This window comes from Hippoglossus stenolepis, chromosome 22 (assembly GCF_022539355.2).
Source record: "Hippoglossus stenolepis isolate QCI-W04-F060 chromosome 22, HSTE1.2, whole genome shotgun sequence".
NCBI classification, from domain to species: Eukaryota; Metazoa; Chordata; class Actinopteri; order Pleuronectiformes; family Pleuronectidae; genus Hippoglossus; species Hippoglossus stenolepis.
Window position 1 is genome coordinate 14,202,080 of NC_061504.1, and position 25,920 is coordinate 14,227,999.

The 25,920-nt window shown below is 45.3% G+C and overlaps 1 protein-coding gene across 1 annotated transcript; it reads right to left on the reverse strand.

Moving 5' to 3' along the window:
• Positions 1 to 584: 584 nt before the first annotated feature.
• Positions 585 to 25,791, reverse strand: lhfpl3 (LHFPL tetraspan subfamily member 3). Its single transcript, XM_035146984.2, has 4 exons — positions 24,897 to 25,791; positions 4,250 to 4,480; positions 2,726 to 2,787; positions 585 to 2,172 (listed from the first exon to the last, which is right to left on the reverse strand). The coding sequence occupies exons 1-3, from the start codon at positions 25,336 to 25,338 to the stop codon at positions 2,765 to 2,767; spliced, it is 696 nt and encodes a 231-aa protein (XP_035002875.1). The 5' UTR covers positions 25,339 to 25,791; the 3' UTR covers positions 585 to 2,172; positions 2,726 to 2,764.
• Positions 25,792 to 25,920: the final 129 nt, after the last annotated feature.

Below are 25,920 nucleotides of genomic sequence, written 5' to 3' on the forward strand. Positions count from 1 at the left end.
TGATGAAACACCATCTCATCACCAGGAGTCAGAACTGTCATTTCTCCTGTTGGAGGTGCGCCGCCTCCTGCCAGGCCCACGATTCATGTGAGCAGATGGCCTGTGATCCAGAACCCTGCGAGCATGTCAGAGCTAATATCTCCATCTGGGCTGGCGCTGGTGAGTCCACCGGGTCCTCTTGTCGTTACTGTGATGAAGCTCCCGCCCTTCACTGCCTCTCATTACAAGGACGAGCATCAAGTCCAACTCTTGTCATGTGTTTCTCTCTCGCTTGGCAGAAGTTACTCCACCTGCAGGCTGCTCACCAATCATCTTCTGAGATGTCACGGCTTCAATGTGAGATGAGAGATAAAACATGATTGCCTCAGATTTTATCATTAACTTTATTAAAGCCTGATTTTAATCACAAAGTTTTGACCTTCTGAATTCCCAGTAAGAATTGAATCTACCGCAGAGTGTCTGAAAAAGAAGTGTCTGAAATAATTAAGTGACTTTTACTCATTATGAAATGTGTTATTTCAAGATACAGCTTTTCACAAAATGCAGTTTAATTCCTGACATGACTCAAAGAAATGAAACAAGTCTATGAAACAAACGTCATGAATTTATTGACCTTTACATCGTTACATTATATTTGTCAATACTTCTCAGCAGAGCAAATCAATCATTCATAATGTCATTAATTATTAATTGAACTCGACCTGGAGCTGGTAAACAGCAGAAAATGGATAATGAAATGATGAGAATGGAAAGAAGGATTAAAAGATTTATAGATTTTCCAGATGCAAACCTTTTATAAGTAAAGCTAACGCCCACAGCCGGGTGTAGAAAAAATGTATAAATGAAATAGACTTTTTAATACATTTTAAGGCTCTTTTGAGGGAAATTAAATCAATGCTTTTATTTAATATTCGAAGACGATAGATTTCATGTTGTACGTTAATAAGGTCATAAAATTGAATGGATTAACACACATGGGGCAACAAGAGACGTCTGTCTGGCTCATTCAATTCAGTGAAGCTCATTAAATAACAGTTTGACTCATTTGGTTAAATATTAAAATGACAGTTTGCCATTTTACAGTTGATATTTGCCTATAAACATTTGTTTTGGACACAAGTTTGGTTGCTCAACAGCCGCAAGCTTTTGAGATGTTCAAATATGGATTTCATTTTAGTTTCATTTCATTACATTTTGTTGTCATTTCACAGAGCCTAGCTAGTTGTGTCCCAGTCCATGATGACTTCATCGGAGCAGATCTTTGCTTTAAATCGATTTCTGTTGTTCCATCGTCCATTAACAGCTTTAATGTAAACGTCAGTTGTTTTTTAAGTTGTGAAAAATAATATATATATTAAAAAAAGGATAAAGCCACACTTCTTGATGATTTAGCGTTTCTCAGGCCCTTTTCCCTAAACGCCACAACACTGTCAGATTACAAGACGCAGCAATGGACCATTTTCAAAGTCAAGACAAAGTACAGCGACGTCACCAACACATCTACACACAGATTACAGTCTCCATATAATTGATGTTTTCTCCTATTTAGCACACTTTTATTTTTAAACTCTTTTATTTTCTTGCAAAGTTGACACCAGCAAAACCTCTAATTACTACCTCATGTTTCTATCACATCAAACATTTAGTTATAACAAAACATCACTGTTCTTTCTGTTATTCAGCGTTGAGATGTCTCGAACCGGAACTGAACTCCTGTTTTTTCTCCTGGAGTTTGTTGACTTTGACGAGAGAGACGTTCCGACAGCTTTCACCTCAAGTCTCCTAAGTCCTCGTTTGTGTCGCTCGAAGTCTGGAGAATTTCTTTTTTTGATTTGATTCAATTTGAGCAGCTGCCACGTCAAGTGTCCCCGAGCGGATTTACCACATTAAGTCTTTGTTTTGTCCCTCAGCAGAACCTGTGGACTGAGCCTCCCGTCCACACGGAGGCCCGGAGAAAGTCTTTGAGAGAGTTCATCCTGCAGATAAAAAGCAGTTTCAGACGACTGAGAAGGTTATTTTACAGAGGGAGATTCAGGGAGGACAATCTCCTCCAGACCTCCTCCTCCTCTTCTTCATTAATCCGTCCACACATCAGCTCTGTGTCTCAGCCACAAGCTGCACCAGGAGACGGCAGCTGGATCCTGAAGTAACATCACGTCTCTGCAGCAAGACCTGCAGGAGAAAAGATGAGACGATGAGAAGAGAGAATCTGCACAATGTTCAAGCTGAAATGTATCTAATTTCCATGCTTTTAATTTGAAATTTCCTCTAGATATTAAAGAGTAGGTGGGAGTATTCCTCTCCGACATAAACATAATATACAAAACAATCCCATGCTTTCTGATATGATTAATTTAATGCAACAGATGCAGAAGATGTTGAATCTCTTTTCTTCTGATCAGTAGATTCAGATGAATCAGTATAAAATCAGCTAAATTCACTGAGCTACATTTACAAAAACAAACATATTCATAAGTGGAAAGCAATTTTTCTGCTTATTATAATATATACATCTACAGATTGAGTTGTTTGAGTGTTAAACTTTTAATAAATAATGTTTTTATTCGCCTGTCAAAAACATTTAAAGGAAATAAAATGTTAAGATGTTTTAATGGGAAAAATCAAAGCATGTGATAATTAATTATAGTGAAGTAACGGTAGCATCGAGTAATAGATGAGAATCAATGTTGGTTATTTGTTACTTGCACTTGAATAACATGCTTACCTGTGTGTGTGTGTGTGACTGCTTTACTCAATGCGACCGCTAGATGGCGTTGTTTCCGCTCTCTGTGGGAAAGAGAGAGGCCAGGTCAGAAGTACGAGGACACTTTAAACCAGCAGGTGGCAGTGTCGCATCAAATTTTTTAAAAACTTGATCAAGTGTCACTTTCCCACTTTTAAGTGACAAGATAAGAAAAAACATCCTTTTTAAACTTTGTTCGATGAATCCCATGTTTTCACATTTCATGTATCTGCCTCTTCCTCTCTCTCCTCCTCTTCCTCGCCTCATTATCTCTCCCTCCTCTCCCCCCTCTGGCTTCTCCCCCCTCTCCGGCATCTCTCGGTTGATAATGGCTCCTTCCTCCCAGTCACTTTGCTTATACGAGCTAACAGGCGACTGTGTCCTGGGTGATAGGGCGGCTGTGATTCATTTCGACAGGCTGGCAGCAAGCTGTGTAAACAGCCATTAGTAATTCATGACTCTGTCCAGCATCCCCAGGCTTCAATTAACCCCTGATATCGGTGCATTCTTCCTCCCAGTCACTCATCTTCCTCTCTCTCTCTCTCTCTGATTGCTTTTTATCTCCTTCCTCCTTCATCTGTATTCTCCCGTCCCTCCCGCCTCTCCACTGTTTAAATCGTTTTCTTTGGGTCTGAGTGTGTTTGTCATCTCATGGGAAGCAGGTGCTGGGTAACGTCCTTCCAACGTATGCAAATGAATAACTTTGTGCATGTGAAGATTATGCAAAGAAAATGGGACGTTTTTTAGATTCAAGCAGTCGACTCAGATTCAATCAAACCTTGTAGCTAAAGCCACATCACATTATCTCAGCTGCACATCGGTGCTGGTGACAGGTTTCTAGCCCTTTACCGAACAGAGGCGGATGAAACCACGTTTTAATTCATAAGATCCAGATTGAAGTACGCACCAAATTGCACAAACTCCTCAGTGACAGAGATACATCAAGATACATAAATCATTTCCTGGGATATTGGTTAAAATACCAACAAAGGCTGCGTCCCTCAATGTTAAAGACGGGGATAGAAATTCCTGGATCTTTGTCCAGATCAACCCTAACTTTTAACTTTCAACCAACCAAAAACCAACTAATCCACCCACGCACAAACAGACAAACCACCAACAGAACCTCGTTGGCTGGCGCAGGTAGTTAGATGTTGTACTGATGTGTGTTGTGTCATACAGAACTTTAATGGAAAGGCCAGTTGAGCCAAAAGATGAAATAATTAAAAATGAAAATACAAAAGTTGACCAGAGTGGAATAATAAAATCTTGTCCGGACCAGTTTTATGTTGAAAGAGCAAACGGACCCTCAGATTGTTTTCTTAATGAGTTTCTTTTGTTTTGTTTTGAAAATAACCTTCATCTCATTTCAGCTGAAACTGCTCCACAGCTTTGGTTTTCTGTCACTTCTCCAATCACCTTTGTCTAAACTGTCATTGTTTGTTCTCGTGTTAAAGTTTCCATGGTTTCTATCTAACATGAATGACTGTGTGTGTGTCTCCTTACTTTCTCCCAGCAGCTCCTCAGACATCAGACTGTCCTGGCGGTTTCCAAGGACGAAGGCCAGGAAGGAGAGGATGAGGGCGTCCATGATGCCCATGATGGCGAGGATGTAGGCCCAACGCACCGAGCAGGCGCCCAGCGTGTACTTGTCCGTCTGCTCGCCACACATCCTCTTGACCTCGTCGCTGTCCCAGCCGTCCGGGTAGATCATGCAGCCCAGGATCAGACTAGTACCTGGATCAGGGAGGAGAGGAGGTGTTTTGTTCGTGTTGGATTCAAAAACAAAGGAGGATGAGAAGAGTCAGGAGGTGGAAGCAGGAATTAGTTTCCAGGTGTCATGGCACCTTGTGTGGAGTCGGAGTGCCTTCATTAGGACGACAGACCGAGAGCAGAGTCGTCTAACGACACCTCTGCTGCCGGCAGGAAGCTGTTTTCACATCCACACACTCACACTCATCAATCGTCTGTGGGTCTCTGAGGTCTGTGGTTATTTGTGGAATATGCTGCTCTGTGGGATCGTCAGAGGTTTTGTGTGTCAGTGTTTTTGTGTCCTGGACGTTTTGTGTGAGTGAGGTTTACACTTAAGGTGTCAGGGGCACTTCACCAAGCAGTGAGGCATTATGGGAATTGTAGGAGCTGATATTTTGGGACTGATGTTATTACTGGTTATAGAGAATAAATACACAATATAATGCAGATGTTAGTGATATACAAGTTTACATATACAGTATTTTGGGCTGTATACTTACTGAGCACTTTATTAGGAACAACTGCTGCTTATTCATACAACTGTCCAGCCAATCATGTGGCGTCTGTGCAATGATGCAGGTGCAGGACGGATGTTTAGACCACAACAACCTAAAATACTGTGGATACGGGTACAGCCATCTTCTCCTCCTCACCTTCTCCTCCTCTTTTCCTCCCCTCTCTTCTTCTCCTTCCTTCCTTCTGCTCCTCTCTCCTCCTATCTCCCCCTTCTCCCTACCTTCTCATCCCTTCTTCTCTCCTTTCATCTCTCCTCCCCTCTCCTCCCTCCTCCCTTCCCTTCTCCCCCATTTTTCTAGATTGGTGCAGTAGTGAGGCGGAGACCTTTACCCAGTCTGTGACAGAGACCGAAGGTGAGTACAGACAACATGTGTGTCTGGGTGAGTCAGAGTCTCAGCCCTCCCTCCCCTCTTTGTTTGCTTCACGAGTTAAATGCTTCTCACAAATTGTACGAACAACAGCAGCAACTAGCTCCTGTAATAATCACCAGTCTTGTTGTAAACACACTCTAATCCATATCCTGGGCCTACATTTCCCAGGAGGCATTGAGTCTATTGACTTTCCCACTGCCAGCCTGAGTTTGGAGATCAATTTCCTCAGAGCAAAGAAACAAAAGAAGTTTAAAGCAGCAGCGGACTGTTGAAATGTTTACTACACAAAACTTGTAGCCTGTTAAAAATGTAGAAATAGAAGAAACAGTATTTATTTGACAAGCCATTTACAACTTACATTTTCAAATAGAAGCAGCTTGAATTGATTTGCAGTGAAGTTTGAGTAACTAAGTAGATTTGTTTCATTTCAAAAGAACAACATGTTTGTGCTGGAAATGATTAAACACATATTAATCAATAACGGAGAAAAACCTTGTTCAAATCAATTTCACCATAAAGTTGTTACTCAAGAATCTTCAATCAAGTTCTTTGTTGAGCCAAAGCATTTATTTTCCGAGTGTCTTCATATTAGAGGATTTGTTGTCTGTGTAAACAAGCTGCTTCCCTCCTGTCGGCTTTTCAGCTGCAATATTAATAGAACGAGCTGAACCTTAAATCTTGAAATCCATGAGATCGGAGAAACGCTGGTTTGTGTTTCTACAACCTGGAGATCTCCCTTTTCTCTGAGGTTCCACTCGTGGCAGGTTTGATGCCTGCGTGTGTTGAACTGAAGCCACGTGTGCAGCGCTCCCTCACTGACTGATCTCATTATCTTCCTTTATACCTAAATGATTCCTGCCAAAACCTTGCTTTTGTCCTCGTTTTGCACTGAATTGAATCTTTTAGCTTCCGCCGACATGTCACTTTTTGTTTGTTGTTATTCTGCAAAGTGGAAAGAAAAGCTCAAACCATAACTGTTTTTATCCCCAACACGGCCTCTGAAGTAGGCCGAGGCCGATCTTTTATCTTCTGCTAAAATGTTTTGTTTTTTTGGCTCGCGCAGCAATGTCGTGCGGGGACAAAAAAAAAGAACAAGAATCCGACAAAAGACACGCAGCTGCAGTGTAACGAGCAGGGACAACGGGGGTAAGCCGACGGGATCAGCCTCTTCATCGCCTGATAAATAAATTCCCCTCATCTCAACATCCCCTCGGCTCGGCTGCAGAGCGGCCGGCGCACAATCCCCCTCATAAATAATGAAAGATATTATAAAACCCCGCAGATGAGGAATCATGTCGGCTCCTTGTCAGTCTCCAGATGAGTGAAGCCTAAAAGCTCCGTTTATATCGGCTGATCGATCCAGGTTCAGATGATGTCGGCCGACTGTTCAGAAATGTCTAAAACCGCCTCGTTCAGCGTGCTGGTCATGCTGGTGGTGGTGGTGGTGGTGCTCTAACACTAGAGGAGGCTGCTGGTGATGAGCTGAGGTTCACTCTCCACCACAGAGAGAAGAGGGGGATGACTGAGCTGAAGCTTCATCTGTGTGTGTATGTGTGTGTGTGTGTGTGTGCGCTGTGCTGAAGGAAATGATTAAGGAAACATGATGGTGTAATGTGCAGCTCACCATCCTATGTGTCATTCCACAATCTGATTATTTATTGATGCTCAAAGGGAAATGATCTCACCACATGAGAGGTTGCTCAGAATAACTTTGCCATTGAAAAGTTTTTCCAAGCATCCTCTTGGCGGTGTTGAAAGTCCTTGATTACACACACACACACACACACACACACACACACACATTCTCTCTCCTTGAAGGCTTCCCAGCTGACAGCTGCTGGCAGCGACCACGGGGACAATCAGAAGAGGAGGTGTCATCATCTAGATTTGCGCCCAATCTCCACATGCTACACAGACACACACACACACACACACACACACACACACACACACACACACACACACACACACACACACACACACACACACACACACACAGTCATTATGGTGCATTTCACAGCCCAGCTGTAGCTGTCTACTTTGTGCACTTCACAAAGATTATTGATGTGGTGTCCAGGTGTGTGTGTGTGTGAGTGTGTGAGAGCTCATACTGTGTGCACTGTGCATCAGCATCAAGGTGAAGCATGGCAAGTTATATTAATGGGAGTTAATTGGGGCAGAAACTGGCAGATGTAAGAAGGTACGAGGAGAAAATACCTCCTCCCTCTCTACATCCCACTGACCTGTGTGTGTGTGTGTGTGTGTGTGTGTGTGTATGTGATAAGGGAGTATATCCTCTGCAACACGTATCCTACTGCACACCGTTCTCATTAAGTCCTCGTGTATTCAGTCCACTCATTCACAGGCTGTGTCTCTGCTATCGACCACTGGTGCGTCTGATTGATGCTGCTACTCGCTGCACTTCCTCTCTTTATGTTTCATTGAGTAAGATGTTGCTGAGAGCTGAGAAAACTGCGAAGAGAATATGAACCTGTAATATAGAGCCAGTGTTACGTGTGTGTGTGTGTGTGTGTGAGGACAGCAGCGAAAATAATCTCCATCGCAGTGTCATCAGATTTGTAAATGTGTAAATATGCAATGAGATTTGTGCCTGTGTAGACAAATCTGTAAATGCGTGCATGGATCTGTGAATGTGTGGGTACATCTTTGAATGCGTACACAGACATTAAGGCTGAAAAGGCTCAGTGTTTTGCTCCAAGAGTCAGTTACTCCCCAGATGGGCCTCGTGCATGTGGACATATGTCTGTATCCACATTGCCTTTTTTTTTTAATTTACCCTAATTTTTCGCCACATTTCACACACTCAGATATTGGTCCGCTAAACATGCCGGATTAAAAAACAAAAAGAAATCAAGATCCATGAATGATTCCCTGGGAAATCTGTGAAAATGTGAAAAATGTCTCGGAATGTTAGTTCCATGGAAATCTGGGAGCTGTCCAACCACTGTGGTGCTGAAACCTGACTGTGGGGAGGAGGGTCATCCAGAGCCGCCCCTTGTATTCACGCAGCTCACAGGCTGAAACAAAAGACCATGTGAACGCTGTCTTGTAACAACCAGTCACTGTGGAGGATGAGGAGGGAGAAGGGGAAGACAAACAGAGGATGAAGGGGAGAGAAAGAACGATGAGTAGAGTGGGAGATGTGTGCAGCTCAGGCTTAAAATAACATTGGTTGTAACATGATGGGAAAACAACGAGGATTGAGGAGGATATTAATGTGTGTGTGTGTGTGTGTGTGTGTGTGTGTGTGTGTGTGTGTGTGTGTGTGTGTGTGTGTGTGTTTTTCAGGTGAGGGCTGGGACAACGAGGTCGAGCAGAGAGGAGAGTGAACGCTGGAGTAAACGACTTTTGGGCCGACTTTTACAAGAGTGGAATCCCAATGCTGCTCATTTGAGACATGAAGGGAATGAAAATGTCTGTCTTTAAATATTCAATGGCAGGCGCACACACACACACACACACACACACACACTTCAGAGACACAACGCAGTCTCACTTCACTCAAGTCTTTATTTTACTCTTTCACTCTACGAAAAAAATCAAAATTTTTTGTCCACGCGAGGTAGTTTGGGGACGCTCCCTGGCGAAGAGGCAGCGATAAAACTGATTGAGGATCAGATTTTTCGCAATCTAATCAAGTCTGAGCGCAGGGAGGTGCAGCAGCTCGGGTCTGATCTGAGAACAGGCCGAACACAAGTCTGAGAGTTATTATATGATTAGTGCTTCATCATTTATCACAGAGGGAACAGCTGACATTGATTCAAGGTTACACACACACACACTCGTTTAGAAACCACATAACGGTAAAAACTCAGCTCAGGTTAATCGACTCACTGCGTTTGTGTTATTTCAGTTTCAGCCTAAAACAAAATGCATCAGCTTTTTCTGCATTTATAGGCAGATAGTTGTTAATAGAGTTTGGGTAAATGTCATTTGGACCGAAAATCTGCCTTGTGTCTTCACGGCTGAACCGTCTCTGATCAGAGTTGAGCTGACGACGCTGCTCCTTCGAAGAAAAAGTTGAATAATGCAGGCTTGTGTAACGACGACGCCTCGGAGCATCTGATGACACGAGAACAAAGGCTGCACGAATGTGATGCTCACCAGTGTGTAAGCAAATGAGGATTATTTTAAGATACCTCCTGTGGCCCCCTTGTTTAAAACCTCTCAGCAAGACATCCGAGCCGAATCAAAGCTTTTCTTCTTTTAGTGATAATCTGCATAAAAGTTATTATGATAATCCTCCTGGGCGGGGGTGTTGTTTTCCTGCTTCAGATGCACAAGGCCCTGCTGCTGCCTGCCAGTACACAGGAGACGCTTTCACGAGTCGCATCCAAACACTGAGGCCGCCCCCGATCGTGTTTCCCGTCTTGTTTGAGTCTCCGAGTTTCCAAAGGAGCTTTAATCAAAGCTTCCTCTTATTTCTTAGGAGCACGGAACATGTTCAGGGAAGTAAGAGGTCGCTTCCCCGAACAGCACTTGAGGATGAGGAAGATGCTGCATCGCCATGGAGACGGGGCTGCCTGCTGTTGCTGCTCCAGCTGATGTGTGGTTTTTTTGCGGCGTGTCAGGGCGGCACTGGCACCTCCACGCCGTGGTGTGAATGTGACACAAAAAACGTTTTGTTGTCTGCCTCCTCCTCTTCCTCTTTCATCCCTCCTGATCAATATGTGAGAGCCACGCGCATGTGAGCAGCATGACCTCACACATCAGCATCACACGCTCTCAACTCAGGGGCCGCATCCTTCCTTCGCTTCGAAACGCTCCCAAGAAACAAAGGCTCAAACAGGTGGATCCTTTTTGGGCCTCGTGGATTTCAACTTTAGTGAACCTTGACCCGTGTGTGTGTCGGGCCTTCTTCGACCAGACGGTCTCATTGCAGTACGGCCTTCGCAGTCTACCTTAGGCCACGTCCTCCAAAGTTGGCGGCCCCTGAATTGGGACACCAACAGAGCAGGATGACCAAAAACCTGATCCATGCTACATCCAAGACTGAGGGAAAACATGTTAAAGGTCTTGTATAGTCACTTTAAGTAAAGTTACATGTCATGGCCCGGCGGCGGGCATGTGAGGTGAGAGGCGAGTAATAAAACAACAGGCACAAGATTTGTTTTCTCGGCGTGAGGGTGAGGGGAAAACCCAGATGGTCATTTTTTATTTCTGACACTCGACCCAGTGTTTGTATTGAGTCGCATGTTACATGTGCGATCAGTCGTTGCCTCATCTGAGCGCTCTCTCCTCTCCTCGCCGCCTCAGATGTGGAGACAGGCGTTCTTGAAGTGGTAGACGACTTTGGCAGCTCCTCTGAATCTTTAACGGTCGTCCTTATTTTCTCTCCAAAACCCGCCGCACTTTGAAGTCGGGCCGAGGGGATTGCTCCTCGCCGTCTCGCTAACTTCTAATGTGTCTCTGATCTGTGGTGATGGCAGAGAATACATGTCCTCCACTTTCTTTTCTTTTCTTTCAAGCCCGCCCCCCCGCCCCTTCTCTGTCTCCCTCTCTCTTTCTGCAGCACGGAGCACTGACTGACGATGAGAGGGGAGCTCTGCGATGAACGGGGACAATGGAGGGATAAAAGTCAGCTGATGTGACCACAAGGTCCCTTTAAAAGATCGAGTGCATCACAACTAGGCTGCTCCTTCAAATGCAGCCTTCTATCCCCGAGAAACGAAGGCTCCCACAGGTGGATCCTTCGCATCCAACCTATCCCAGGATTCATTGCGCCTCGGAGGCAAATCGCTTTTCAAAGAGGTACGAAGGACGCAGCGCCTGTGCTCCACACTCTCCTGTCAGTTTGTTTATTATCAGTTTTGACTTAAACGTTGCTCGTTTGCCTGCTTGATTAAATTCCACACCACGGCCTTGAGTTTCCATAAATGTGATGTAAGTGTGATATTCACTCTCTTTAGCTTTGTTTTTGTTCTCCACCTCCTCCAGAGAGAAACATAAATGCTCCTCAAAGTGGGTTTTTACATATTTTTTACTGAGCTGATGAGACGTTGTGCGTCATGAAACCAAAACAATGAGCTGAAAGATGCTTGAACTGAAGAGTTCATCATGATGTCTGATGGCTTTCACGCTACACGGAGCCATTAGTTAATTCAAAGTTACTCAAGGAGACATAAACGGGGAAAATGTTCGTTAAGCTTCTTAAAGGTTTGTCCCTCGTGCACTAATGGGAGAAAAAGACGCCTCATCCGGTCACTTAACATGCAGCTGTGCTCTCCTGACCCGCCTCTGTGACCTGAAGAACGCGTTCGGCTTTAACGGATCGGCCGCATCGAATCCATCCACGTTGCCATGGAGACACCTTGATCTGCAACGGGGGGGTACATCAATTCCCAAAGTCCAGCTGCTCCGTCTGCAGCTCCTGAAGGACGCCGCTGATCTTGAGCAGCTCGCCGGGGCGATCGCTCTGAGAGGGAAGTGATGGGATGGAGGGGAAGTGTTGCCGCCAGCAGCAGCAGCGGCGGCAGCAGCAAGGAGGGTGGTTTCCATGGCAACCGGCAAGCACGGAGGGAGGAAGAGCATCACAGAAACAACACACGTCCCCGCTCTCCACAGACACACACACACACACACACAATCACTCTGCCTGCGTGCTCTGATCCGTGACCTGCGAAAAATGGTGTCTGTAAACAAACACTGCAGAGTAGCGGCAACTGTTAACAAACACACACACACACACACACACACACACACACACACACACACACACACACACACACACACACACACACACACACACACACACACACACACACACACACACACACACACACACACACACACACCTGAGCAAACACTTCCCTCGCGGCCTATAGGAGCCTCTGAGTGCAGCGAGCAATGTTGTTCCTCCGCCGTGTCCCTGGCGTAATCATAACTAAGTCCTCTGGGATGCAAACACTCCCACAGCTCTCACTTCTTAACTCCCCCCCGCTAAAGTTTATCAAATAACAACCCTCGCCACGAGCTCCGCAGCCTTTTGATGTCGTCCTCGAGCTCCAACCTCATTTGTATTCGACTTACGTCCCCAGCTTCCACTCGCTTTCTTTGATTCAATCCCCTCGCCAGCATGTTTTCCAATGTTAACATTGTTAGTCATGTTTTCCACACAGCATGGCGGCGCCCGCTCATCTGCAGCTCAATGCCACCGTTATAATCGTGGATGGATGTTCAGTGTAATTAGTCGTTTTCCTCGGAGAGAGCGAAGCAGCAGGAGCAGACGCCTCGTGGCTTTGCAAACTTGAATGGACTGAATGAGTTGTGTCGGCACCTTTCAGCGATTGAGGTAATTTCAACAGGGAAACATCAGGTGGACATTTACGACTCTCGGTATCCGCTGTCACGTTTCCGTTCAGTCGACTCCGAGGAAGCACTTAAATCTTCCTGCAGAGGCCACAGACGTTCCGGTGGAGTGATGCATTCTGGATGTCGTGTCTGTATGATTGCTAAAAGGCTGCAGCCATCAAACATCTCCCTCGTCCGAGATGAGCGTATTGATTGAAGAGGGAGGAGGGGACGAAACGCCCCTGCCGAGAAAAAGCTCTTTGCGGAGAAGTCCATCCTAATGGATCAGAGTTTCGTTTTGGCTCTTCGGGGAGGAGAGGTGGTGTCACTTTGGAACGGCAGAGACGACCAGAGGAAGGGATTTGAAGGATATGAATTGGACTTTGGGACGATAGAGACAGCAAAGAAGGATTTAGTTTGTGGAGATTGAAGAGTAAGACGAAAGAAAACAGGGTAAATCCACATAAAGTGCAGTTTTATCCATCTGTTCAACTGGAAATTTAAAGTTTTGGGATGGAAACGTGACACTGGAGTGAATGAAGACCTGAGCTGGTGCCACCGTCTCCTCCACCAGAGGCACTCACCGGGTGAACATCAATCAAAATGCACATTCACGTTGAAACACGCAGAGAGTCACCATGTCCTTCACTCAGGAGGAAGAGGAGGATAAATCAGGCGTCTGTCTCCTCCATCCCGGCCCAGTGATCAAGAAGATAAACCCCCCGATGGGAAACCCCCACAAGGCCTGTCCCTCTTCTGGACTTGCAGCAGAGAAGGAGACATGTTGACATCAGTCCGAGTAGAGGACATGATGACGTCTGCAGAGTCCAATGGATCAAACAGACGCTTGAGAGAAAATGACGACTCCTGTGTCAAGGAGGAGGAGACTTTACACTTTCCTCCTTAATAAGACACAGAGGAAAGTTAACGACAAGACATGAACCAGTAAAACAACACCGTAATGTACTGGAACACCAGAAACCAAGATGGCGCTGGACAAACTCGAGGCTTCAAAACGGCAGCTCGCAAACCAACGAGTGACACCACCACAGGAACGCTAGAGGAATAACTATCCTGCAGAGCGTTCCTGTAGAGCTGCAGGGCTTCAGCTCGGGGGCTTCTAGTCTTATTATTCCTTAGTGTGATGACTAATGCACGAGTTGAATCAGCGAGTAAAGAGAAAAAAACTCTGTAGCTCATTAGAAAGCAGGTATTAAAACTGTAAATGCTCATATTGCGTTGACCTGCTCTGTGTTGTCTGCACAGTAAACACACTCATGTAAAGATAAAAATCTTCTTGTTAATACACCACAATCCCCATGTTGTTATAATTTGGTAAAACGCGGCACCTTCCCACCGCCCTCGGGGTCGAGACTAATTGTGTGAACCAACTCTCTCCCTCATCGCCCTCAGGTCCTAATTAAGTGAAATTCAACTTCATCTCGTAATTATGAAGCCGCGAAGAGAGAGCGAGAGAGAAGACGGAGAAGAGGGAGAGAGAGGGAGGGAGCTCTGGACCGAGAATAAACACAAACAGATTGAGGAGGAGGAAGGGGGGGGGGGTTGGGGTTGTTAGTTTGGTGTTTCTGCTGCAGGTCGTTTTGTAACTGTGTGCGATTCCCAAATAAGCTGCAAAATATTTACTTTGTGCGATCGTAGACAGCAGCACAACAGAAACACGGCTCCGACGCCTTCGCTCCACTTCATCTCAAACAAGTGCTCATGTTGACATTTGTTAAATTGATTTCTGGAAAAACCCAAGCAGCAGCAGCCGCCGCAATGACAACAACAGCCGCCTTGAATCTGCAAGGGCTGAACGACCCCGAGGGATCAAGAGGAAGTCCATGTGTCGTCCTGTTGACCCAGGGTCTCGTTCCTCGTGCTCAGCCTGTCACATCCCATCACGCCGAGCCGCGCCTCATAGCTCAGCTGGTTTTTAAGCCCCTGACTGGGACTGGAAACTTTCGCAGCCGTGGCCAGTCATGGGAGGTGATGAGGTTATGAGGTGATGGGCGACGGTGAGAAGGTGGTGACCAGCTCAGGATTGAGTCTGTGGCCTGTAGGTCTGTAAGCTCTCAGAGGTGGGGGGGTGGGGGGTGGGGCCCTGGCAGAGCTGCACTCAGCCGTTCTCCTCCGCCCCTCCTCCTCCATCCTGGATACACTAATTACATTACTCCTGAGGAGACGGGATAATCAAACCCTTACGAGGTGTGGAAGACTTCAGCGCTGAGCTGGACGTGGAAGGAAGGTCCAGGTCGATTCCTCGAACTCTGAGCAGGAAGAGCCGGTCGTAGTAATTACAGTATCACGTTAGGTCAAATAAATCCAGTCAAAGTCAAATGATCTTGATGTTTCATTCTGGAATAAATAAATGAATCATTATCCTCTTTGACTTAACCCTAAACACTGAGTCCTACAACCTGGAGTTCTGATATATATTTTATTATGTTTCCTCCAAATGGTGAATCTTGCCACAGCCTGAAAAACATGTTTACTCCCTGAACCCCGGCTTCTTGCCAGCCTCTATATAAGCTCTTCCCTTTTCACCCAGCATGAAAACATGTTTACCTCAAGGTGTGAGACATCTACGTGAGGTAACACTGAGGTTCAGTGCAACTCTCCTGCAGCTCTGATTGCTACTCCAGGCTCTTCTGGCCCAGACAAAATGGAAGTGAACCTAAAGTGGCTCAAACATCCCAAAACAAATGTGCGGTTCTGGCAAACAGGACCAGTGCCATCACTCACCGCTGTGTGTCGGCCCGGATGTGGGTCAAATCTGGGCCAAAACAATTAAACTATGCGAGTGTTCACGTTCACATCCTGCAATCTGCTCGGAAGGAGGAGTGGGAGGATTCCAGCTTTCACTTGATGAGACGATTCAATCAGGAAAACCGAGTCCAGCTGTGATTGACGGATGGATATAAAACACAACGTCCTCATGGGGCGTGTTTTAAGATTCACTTCCTGTTTGTATCTATCTAATAATTCCGGAAATGGAGCATTTAACACTCGGACGCCTCTTTACAACATTCACACGATGACAAAGAGCACAGAAAAGGATCTGGTGTGACAGGTTTATAAATAATTCAAAACCTGAACGTGTTTTGGCTTAAAAGTTGGTGAAAGGTGCCTTTGAGTTTTAAAAGTTTGCAAATGACAAGTTAACATTAGAAGCTTTACACTTTAAAGCAAATTGTAAAAAGATGTTTGTTGGTTTATGAGTGATGAGGTCAGCAACTTGACAGTTAACAAAGAATTTGGGGTTTGATGATCAGATTAGGAGCCGAGACCCTGAAATCCATCATTGTGATAATCTTTGATACGCAGAACCGCCCGATATCCACGACTCGGAGGAAATATATACGTTTTCGAGAGTTTCCCACGACTTTCAAAAGGCAGAGGGAAAAAACAAAGTGATTTATTCTCCTCTGTGACGAGCTTAGTCCTCAGGATGATCACCTTCTCCTGCCGGGGGGATTTGTCACTGAGCCGTCGTGATGCAGAAAGCGGGGGAGCAATTTAGTGACGCTCTTTTAGGGATACATATTAAAGAAGGATAATACAACAACAACAACAACTTGGGAACATTTTCTTTTGCAGGGTGGAAAATAACAACATCCACAGCTGCAAGTGTGTGTGTGTGTGTGTGTGTGTGTGTGTGTGTGTGTGTGTGTGTGTGTGTGTGTGTGTGTGTGTGAGACAACTCCAGCCCTGCACATGCACGCTCATGTCTATTCATGCACACCGACACTGTTGCTCCACACTGTTTAACAGCCACACCGTAGGATGTCAAACTCAGAGCTGCCAATCACTGCTCCTCTGCTCTCCTCGTGCCATTCAGCTCTCATTTCCTCCTCAGTCTCCTGCTGTGAGCTCCTCAGCTGCTCGATAACTAGCGGCTGATTAGGAGCGTTATTAAGCCCTGTAGCTTCAGCACATCCTCATCCTGCAGGGACTCCAGGAAGCACCTCGTTATCTCTCCGTCAGCTCTGCTGCCGGCTCCCACAAACCGGACACTATCCCATCAACCGCCCTCGTCATCCTCACCAATTTGGAGGCCGACACAGCTCTGGAAAATGCCAGCGGACTTCCCGTAGCCGCACCGGGCGTCCGTCCTGGCCTCAGCAGAACACGAGAGAAGCAGGCCGAGCTCATGAAACATGCATAAAGCTTCCTTCCGGCAGGCACAGCAGAAATCAAGGCTGGAGGCCGCCTGATGCCAGAGAATGTGGTCGGAGGTCTGACAGTTTTTTAATAACGGCGATGCTGGAGAACTGCCTGCGGCTACCGTGTAGCAACGGGAACATAAACCCACTTCCTTTTTAAGTTTGATATAATGATGAGGCAATGGAGTCAGTGAGGTCTCTCAGGTCTCTACACTAAAGCAACTTAAAGATGAAAAGATGAGTTATGACCATTTTCATTTATAGAGAAGAACCCATTCAATTTCAGTGTGGATCTGGATCAGGAGGCGGATGCAGGATTTTGTTTTTTAACTTTCATGAAATTGGGCGTTTTTCAACATTTTCCTTGATTTCTCTTGAGGATGATTCCTGGATCTTGATGAAAGGAATCATGCATGTTTAGATATTCATGAGTGTGAGCAATTTGGTGCAGATCCACATAAAAATCTGGATCTAGTGAATTTAAATGTAGTTTCATGAGGGGACTGTTGGCCCTTGAGGGAGATATGTGCTGCTCTAGTTCCAATATTTAATCTACAATCTTCAGTTAAGGTTGAATGAAATGTGGAGGAACTGAGTCCATCATGAGTTTCTTGGCGATTATAATCTTCAATAAAAAACGTAAATCAAACTATTATATGTAACTATTAACTATATTTGCTATATCAACAAGTAAACAATCAAACATTAGGACGACCGCCCTGACAAAAGGAAATAGAATGATTCCTCCATCTCAGTCAATCAAAGAGGCCTCGAGCTGTTATATTACATCAGTGCATCTATCACCCACATCAACACCTCTTAATTTATTTGTAACAGCGAAGCGTCCACTTCCTGCAGTATAATGAGTATAATCACAGTCCCAGAGAAGAAGCAGGACTTTGTCCACCGTCCACAGTTCTTCCTCCCGTCTCACACATAATCTCAATCTCTGAGCTCGTTCCGCGTCCTAACGACTCTGCAATCAGAGCTGTCAGTCACACTTAAGGATCGAAACACCTCGCCATTCCCCAATCAGACACGCTGCCGCCGCCGCCGCCGCCGCCGCCGCCACCGCCGCCACCGCCGCCACCGCCACCGCCACCGCCGCCTCACCTCCTGCAGGCTCAGCCTCATCTGTCCATCACACCTCGGCCAATTTTCTTTTTTTAAATAAGCAAACTCATCATCACCTAAATGCCTCAAAAAATGATGTGACCTCGACGATGTCAGTGAGGTTTTTGCTTTTGTGTTTCTCATGTTGTACATTTATCGTTTAATTTATGTGTTTTTTGTGACGGAAATATAGTGAAATTTATTTATTTCACTGGCTGAAATGATTTTTTAACTTTGAATTGACATTGAAAGTTTATCATTGGCCCTGGAAACAGTCGTTTTCTAGCAAATGTTCAAATGTAAGTTTTGTTTTGTGAGAACTTTAAGGACTTTTCCTGCAGACTGGATTCAAATGTACGACTGAAAGTTAATTATTGTCCTTGTAAAATACCAAAAGATCATTTTAGTATATTTCACCAGGAGTAAAAAGTCCTTAAAGTGATCAGAGAACTGATTTGAGCATCTAATGTCATGTGATATCTTCCAAAGCTCCAGTATAAAGGGACATTTATCTACCTGTCCACATATCACAAACTACAGACACAATATATGTGTGGAGAAAGCAAAAGCATGAATGAAATATAATAGAATAAAATTGTTAGACACATGAAATTGATCAAACGATGCCAGATTCCCAGGAGCTGCTGTTTTCTGACTTTTAAAATCTTAAAAAATCTTTGATGAGGGCAGAACAAAGGCTACAGAGCTTCGTTCTTCACTCACCAAAAAGCCCAATTATGAACTGACTTTGTATTTAACCATCTCCTGTTCTTAAAGTTAGACTTGTCTCTGTCATACGCTGACACATGTCGGGTGCTGTCCCTTTAAAATCCTCATCAGCCGAAGGAGGATCCACTTTCTTAATCCTCGGATTTAGCCGGCGGTGGAGATCCCTCTCCTCCCCGATGTCCTGCTGACTCGGCTGGTTTCTAATTTGGCGGGTTCACCCTGCAGCGCCGTCTCTCTTTGTTATTTACGCCTCTGTCTCAGTTTAAAATCACTGTCCAACCGCTGTGACCTCTCCGAGCGTAAGAAAAGAAGAAATGTTTTACTTTGTGGGGCGGGTGGGGCAGCTGAACAAAGAGAGGACAGAGAAGAGGGCTCATCTAAACACCCTTAGGTGGACACATCACCTGTGTGTGTGTGTGTGTGTGTGTGTGTGTGTGTGTGTGTGTGTGTGTGTGTGTGTGTCTGGGTCTTAGTCTCATGTTACATCACTGTAAAGCCTCTCAGACTCTTCCGGCCCTTCGTTATACGTGTGAGAGGATCAGGACCCGGCTGATGTCATTAGCTCCCGGCTTTAAATCCAGATCTTGTTTTCATGTCACTTTATACGTTAGGCTATAAATGACCAGAATCCACTCGGTGCCAGTGTCTAAATTCTATCACACAATGAAAAGCTGTTTTACGTGTGTTTTTTGTGCTTTTCAGGTGTAAAATTTCAGTATTATCGTATATATTTATATTTTAGTCCTTTTCATTGACTGGTTTGTATGATATGTGAAGTACAAACTTAAAACTTATCATCACTATCAATCCATAAGCTGTGTTTCTTTATCTCTTAGAGGTTCAGAGGTTCAGTTCAGAAGATAGTGGACAGAAATAACACGAGCAGTATTTCAAAAATGGACGTTTCAGCCTTCAAACATCTCTTTTCATTATCCGGCCTTCTCCGCCACAGATGCAGCGTGATGGCGTCTCGCCGTATCTCCACCTCGCCTCTCTGAAGACACAACGTGGCAGGCGATAAACAGCACGTCCCCCGATTCCACTTGACAACTTTCTGAGGAGGTGTGAAATTGAACCAGCAGCACGACGCGCCGAGCATCGGTACAATGATATCAGTCAGTGGGGCGCTCTATCAAACGGCGTTATCATGCATCAAGCGTTCGGCAAGCGGCTTTTGTGTCCTCGCCCTGTCACTCTCTGGGCTCCGACAATAACACATAACTGAATCCCACCACGAGCAGTGAAAAGGGACGTGAAGAGGCAGCTGTCCCCTGTTAGAGAGACGCTGCTTGTTATTCTGGAAAGCAACATTTTGATCGATAAACCTCCAGCTACCAAATGGACCTTTTATTGTTGGGTCTGAATGCCAGCTCAGGACCACTTAGTAGGCAGAGACCGCCACGAGGAGAGCCACTTACTGCTGCCGGTCAGACGACCAGGAAATGGACCGTGTGCTGGAAGCGCTTCAAGAGCACTTTCGGTCACCCACGTCTGATTCTGTGGACGTCTATAGATTTACAGGCCCGCAGAATGGGCAGCTGCTCGTGCCATGGCCAGTCGGCATGACCCTGTGTGTGTGTGTGTGTGTGTGTGTGTGTGTGTGTGTGTGTGTGTGTGTGTGTGTGTGTGTGTGTGTGTGTGTGTGTGTGTGTGTGTGTGTGTGTGTGTGTGTCCGGTGTGTGTGTGTGTGTGTGACCCAGATGGCAATCAGAGCTGTGGAGGCTGTCCAGGTTATTGAGCAGCGACGTGCGGCCTCGTGTGCGAGCCGATCGCCTGCTGCTCCTCACTGAGCCCGTTCACCTCCTCCTCTTCTCATCGTCAGCGACCCTCTCTAATCAGGCACTCGTTCAAATTGCAATCTAATGGATTTATTAATGGCAAATAAATAACTTCTCAACACTTCATAAATAAATGAGAAGACATTAATGACCTTATAAGTTATAAGGAACATTTGAAAGAAGAAGATAAAGAAGAGGATGAAATTCACTTTGTAAAAAAAGTGCCACCTCATTGTCTCACGCACTGTGATCTGTGACCCCTTTGACCTTTGCTGCCGTTCCCAACCTGAGGCCAGAGCTGTTTTCAGACCTGCGCTGAACTCTGGATGATCTCCTGAAACTATCTGCAGGGGATGTACGTGAGAACGCAAATGTCTGAGTCCATTGCTGCAGAATTGGTTGACATTTTCCTGTCAGGCCCCCCGGTAAAAACTCCAGAGACTGACTGAGTGAGCCCATGTGAAAAACGTCAAAGCGAGTGAGTGGGCACAACAGTGAAAGGAATACAAATATCTCAGGATGAAGAAGAGGAGCCGTACACGAAGAAGACGCTGACAACGACGTCAAGTTGGAAAGACGAGAAGATTCTTGAGCTCTTGGCGATAAGGTCCCTCTTTAACTCTTCAGACTCAAAAGAATACTCTTAAAAATCACATATTGGTTGAATTGATCACAACTAGTGATAAAGTCGATATTTCTTTTTTAAGAAGACACCAAAAAATATTTCACTACCCTGATCTAGAAATAAAGAAGCCGGCTCTGTCGGATGCACACCTAACATCTGTTGCACAAAGTTACGCAGGAAGATTTGTGCGAACTATAAAAACGAACGATCAAACCAGACTGTGATTTACAAAGAGACAAAGACACAGTTCCATCATTACAACGATTCACATCATTCTCCGCTACTTTCCTAAAACCTCGTCTCCACCAGAAAGCGGGTGCTCATCAAACATTCAGGACGACCCGGGGTTGACGCCGAGCCTCTGAGTTTATACGTGTTGCCTTTGATAGCACATCACAGCCGCTCCATACCTCCTCAAATCACATCTAAAGAGGAGGATTTTTTTACAATCACAAAGGGATTTCAGGCCGCTCAGAGGGAGAAAGAGCCTCGATATCGGGCTATTGAGGCGGCAGAGAAAACCTTTTAATGGCTGATTTCACCGAGGTTTCAATGCATCAGGAGACAGAGGAGGGGACGAGGGAGAAAGATGCTGAGGCTGATGGTCAGAAAAGATGAGTTAAATGAGTTAAAGTCCCAGAATTCCAGGCTCAACACTGAGCTTGTCACCAATAGACCTCACGGGACCAAGGCTCGGTCCTGGTTAAGGTTCCAGTTAAGATGTAAACTGTGGTTAGGTTAAGGTGAGAGTTCAACAGGAATAAGGTTTTGGTTCAGCTGTGTGTGTGTGTGTGTGTGTGTGTGTGTATGTACAAAATAACTCAACAGTGCATGGACGTCCTTTCACTAAACTTGGTGAGAATGTTACTTAGGAGTGTATCTCCACATGATTAGCTTTTGGAGCTAGTCGGCTAAAGGTCAAAGGTCAATGTCAACTAAAATATGGTCCGAAAAACCCATTCTCCACAAAATATCTGCAAATAATTTGACTAGAGTAACAATCTGAAGTTTAAATTGATCATAGAGTTATTGACAGTTATCAAATAAATATAATGTGAAAAAGTCCAATGTTTCCCTTTGAGATGTAGTTAAATGTGTGTAAAGTAGCATAAAGTTACTCATAGTATTGAGTAAATGTTTTTTTCCTCTCCTGCTAATCACATTCACAAAAACCCAGCAGAGAGGACGAGCGTATCGGCTGCGACAGTCTTTGAAAATCTGTCCCCTGAATTTCTTTCACCTGACTGTTGTTGTAAAGTCTCACATCTTCTCCCTCGGCATGCTGGGAAAACTGAACAAACGCAACATGTGACTCGGAGGAATAAGACGCAGCTTTGATCTGTGACACACACAAAAAAAATAGAAGCAGCAAAGACACAACGTGCGGCTGCTCATTAAGTCTCGCTTCTTTGTTTTTTTTCAGAAATAATCCGCCCTCGCCGCTGTGAGGGTTTGAGAAACTCTGGATACTTTAGAGACTGCACTTGTTTGCAATATCCAAAATATTCTGGATATGAACGCTGCCATCTTACGCATCGAGGGGCGGAGCGGTGGGATCGAGGTCCCACCGATACACATCCACAGCCAATCATGAGTCTGTCTCAGCTGTCAATCACGACGTTTCACCCCGTTTTTTATAGCATCAAAATTTATCTAAACCAAATCTATCAGTGAAACGAACACTTGAAGAAACATTCGTGTGATGAGAACTAAAACAACAAAAACCACCCATGTCCCATCTGCTAACATGGAGGAGGTGGGTTTTATGACCTTTACTGCAGCCAGCCACCAGATGGCGATCGAGACGCTTTAGCTTCATTTTTTTCTGCGCAGTCATGCCGTTCATCTTCATATAATAATAAATGACGAACCCTAAATATCTAATCAACGATTGTTGCATCACGCCGTCAGTGAACGTTTGGGCCACAGGATGAAACTGCTTTTTGTTTCTGAAGGCGGCTGCGTGAATATGACTGTTATCGGTCAGGAAGTTTGATTCCTATCCTATTAAATCTCATGTTTTTTTGATTAAACTACAGTTTCTTCATTTAAATATTTGCTCAGTGGCGTCTGTTAACAGAGATTCTGTTTGCTTTCTTGTTGAAAAACACACGAACATCAGAAAATCTTGAGTCAAGGTCATGTGAAAGACGGAGGTTGATCACATCTATTGTTTACCTTGGACACGATGTTCATCACAATTCATCTCCCTGAGCTTTCATTCATTCGAATCTGTAAATATCACCGCTCGTGTAGCATTGTGGGTAACGTAGGCGCAAAGTTTCGACTAATAAGGTGGACAAAAAAATTCTGCTGCTTTGATTAACTCCACAGAGAAGAGGAGGAGGTTGTGTTTTCCTTTCTGTGTGTGGATGCATCTACAGTCATGTGTTTATATGTATGTGTTATATAGGAAAATATCATAGGATTTATAGGAACCAAATAAACAAATATGTCCAATACGCATATATTTTAAAAAATGTGTATCATTTTGTTTCTGATTTAAATTTGTTTACTGGTTTATAATAAGAGTGTTGACCTCCAGTATTTCTAAAACCCTGATACGTCCCTGTCCTGCAGCTTGGTACGTTCCAATCCACCAAAAAATAAAAATACAGGGAGGAAAATGTTAATGCTGATATTTACTGTCATTTACACTCACTGAATATAACTGGTTGGGAGGCAGAGCTGAGCTGCAGCAGTCAGTTGATAAATGTAGTTCTTGGACGGGGACATAGAGGCAGATTGTCCGTCTGCTTCAGAGACGATCTCGGAAATTTGACTAAAATGATGTTAGAGACCCTTTTAGTTCACATTAAGAGAAAAGGAAGTGCATTAATCTTTTCCTCATATGAAATGAAGTAGAGGGCAAACACAATGTAAACCACACACACCACTGACGACCTGTTTCCAGGATATACTTTGGAATAGGATGTATCTTGATGAACACTGATAATGATCCCCATCTGTAATAATCTCTAAGTGTATGGAAGACAACTCAAAGTCCAGTTCTGACATGAGAACTATTTTATCTTATTTTACTAATATTATGAGCATTGCTATAAGAGAGCCTGTGACCCAAGAATTTCATTGCAAGCGACTGCTTAATGTAATCATTGCATATGACAATAAACTCTTGAATCTTGAATCTTGAAAAGAACTTTAGTTTCACACACATTTTACTGCTTCAATTCAAGGTCTCACTTCCCCCAAGGCTGCAGCCGCTCCACCTACACCACTCTACAGTTACACAATGTTTTATGAGGGCTCATGAAACCAGACAAATAGACTCATGTGGGGATTCAAGGGAGGAAAACTTGCAAAATGAAGCCGCAAACTTGAACATTTGGATCTTAAGGGTAGAAGAGAATGTGCATTTTGACTCAGATCAGCAGACGGTTAAAGTCCAGACCCTTTTTTCATGATTTACCTCATGAAAACTTAGACACACATGGTATTTTTCCTTCTTCAATTCAAGATCTCACTCTCCCTGATAAGGCTGTAGCCACTCCACCTACAAAATGTTTTGTAAGGGCTCCAGAAACCAGACATAGATTCGGGAGAAAATCTGAGGCTCTGTGGTCAATATGAGCCCTGAAGGCTGGAGAACATTTGGATCTCCAGGGTAGAAGAAGTAAACCTGTGTATTTTGGCTCAGATCAGCTCTTTTCATAACAAACCTCACTAGGGTTGGATATGAGAGAGCACCCTGCATGCTATGTTGGACACATGGAGCTCCATGCACCCACCAGCCCTGGAGTGAGACCTCCACCTGTGGGCAGAGGGTCCTACCTGCAGACAGCTGCATCCAGCCGCAGATCTTGTACACGGTGCCGGTGCTGCAGAAGAAGAAGAGCGTGAAGCAGCCGATGCAGGTGAGCACCAGCACCATGGACATGCCGATGAAGAAGGAGGCGGCCTTGAAGGCGCCGGAGGGGATGGTGCTGAACTCGGTGAAGCTGCCCTGGCACGTCAGGTCTCGGGACAGCCCGTTGCCGATGCAGTAGTGGAACAGCCCGAAGTAGCCCGCCTGCGGGGTGTCCACGCCGTCCCCGATCCAGTAGGGCTGGATGAAGCACACCACGTTGACGATGGCGAAGAGGATGGTGAAGATGGCCCACAGGACGCCGATGGCGCGGGAGTTGCGCACGTAGTTGGTCTGGTAGATCTTGGCAGCCTCGGACGCGGGGAGCATGGTGGTGGTGGTGATGGTGCCGGGGGCCCCGGGGACCATCCTCCGGTCTGTGGGGGGGGGGAGAGGTGGCTCCGCTCGGATCACTTCACGCGTCCTCACTCCGGCAGCATCTGCGGCATCTGATCCGGAGAACAGCCGCTGGATCCGGGGAGCACAACTTCTCCTCCCGGTCGCTGGATTCTCCTCCCGACTGAGTCACAGTTGCAGCCGCAGCATCACTGCTCCACGTCCATCACATCTCAGGCTCCACGCTCCTGGAGAGACGAGCTCCAGCTTCACCCACAGAGGAGCGTGAATCCCCCCTGTCTGCTCGTGTTCATGCAAAAACCCAGATGCATGTACCTGGATGATCCAGAGTCAGATGCTGTTATTAGTAGTATTAGTATTATTCCGTCAGATCAGTGTGATCTCGCTGCAAAGGTTCGCCGGAGCTCGAAGGCGACGGAGCAACAACCGCAGCTGAGCTCCTTGTGAACAGGATCTGGAGGAAAGCCTCAGATATTCCGGAGCCAGCCCACAGCCCTTAATCCTCTGTGACGTGTTTTTACGGTAACCAGACAAAGCTTAAACACACAAGGTGGAAAAAAAGTCTCTGGATATTACGGTTCCTCTGATAATTCC

What these genes read in the sequence shown, in the direction of transcription:
- lhfpl3 (XM_035146984.2), bottom strand. Translation starts at nt 25,338, where the DNA reads ATGGTCCCCGGGGCCCCCGGCACCATCACCACCACCACCATGCTCCCC. An exon ending in CTGGATGCAGCTGTCTGCAG is followed by an intron (nt 4,481 to 24,896) that starts GTAGGACCCTCT and finishes TCCCTGATCCAG; the next exon opens with GTACTAGTCTGATCCTGGGC. An exon ending in TGAGGAGCTGCTGGGAGAAA is followed by an intron (nt 2,788 to 4,249) that starts GTAAGGAGACAC and finishes TCTTTCCCACAG; the next exon opens with AGAGCGGAAACAACGCCATC.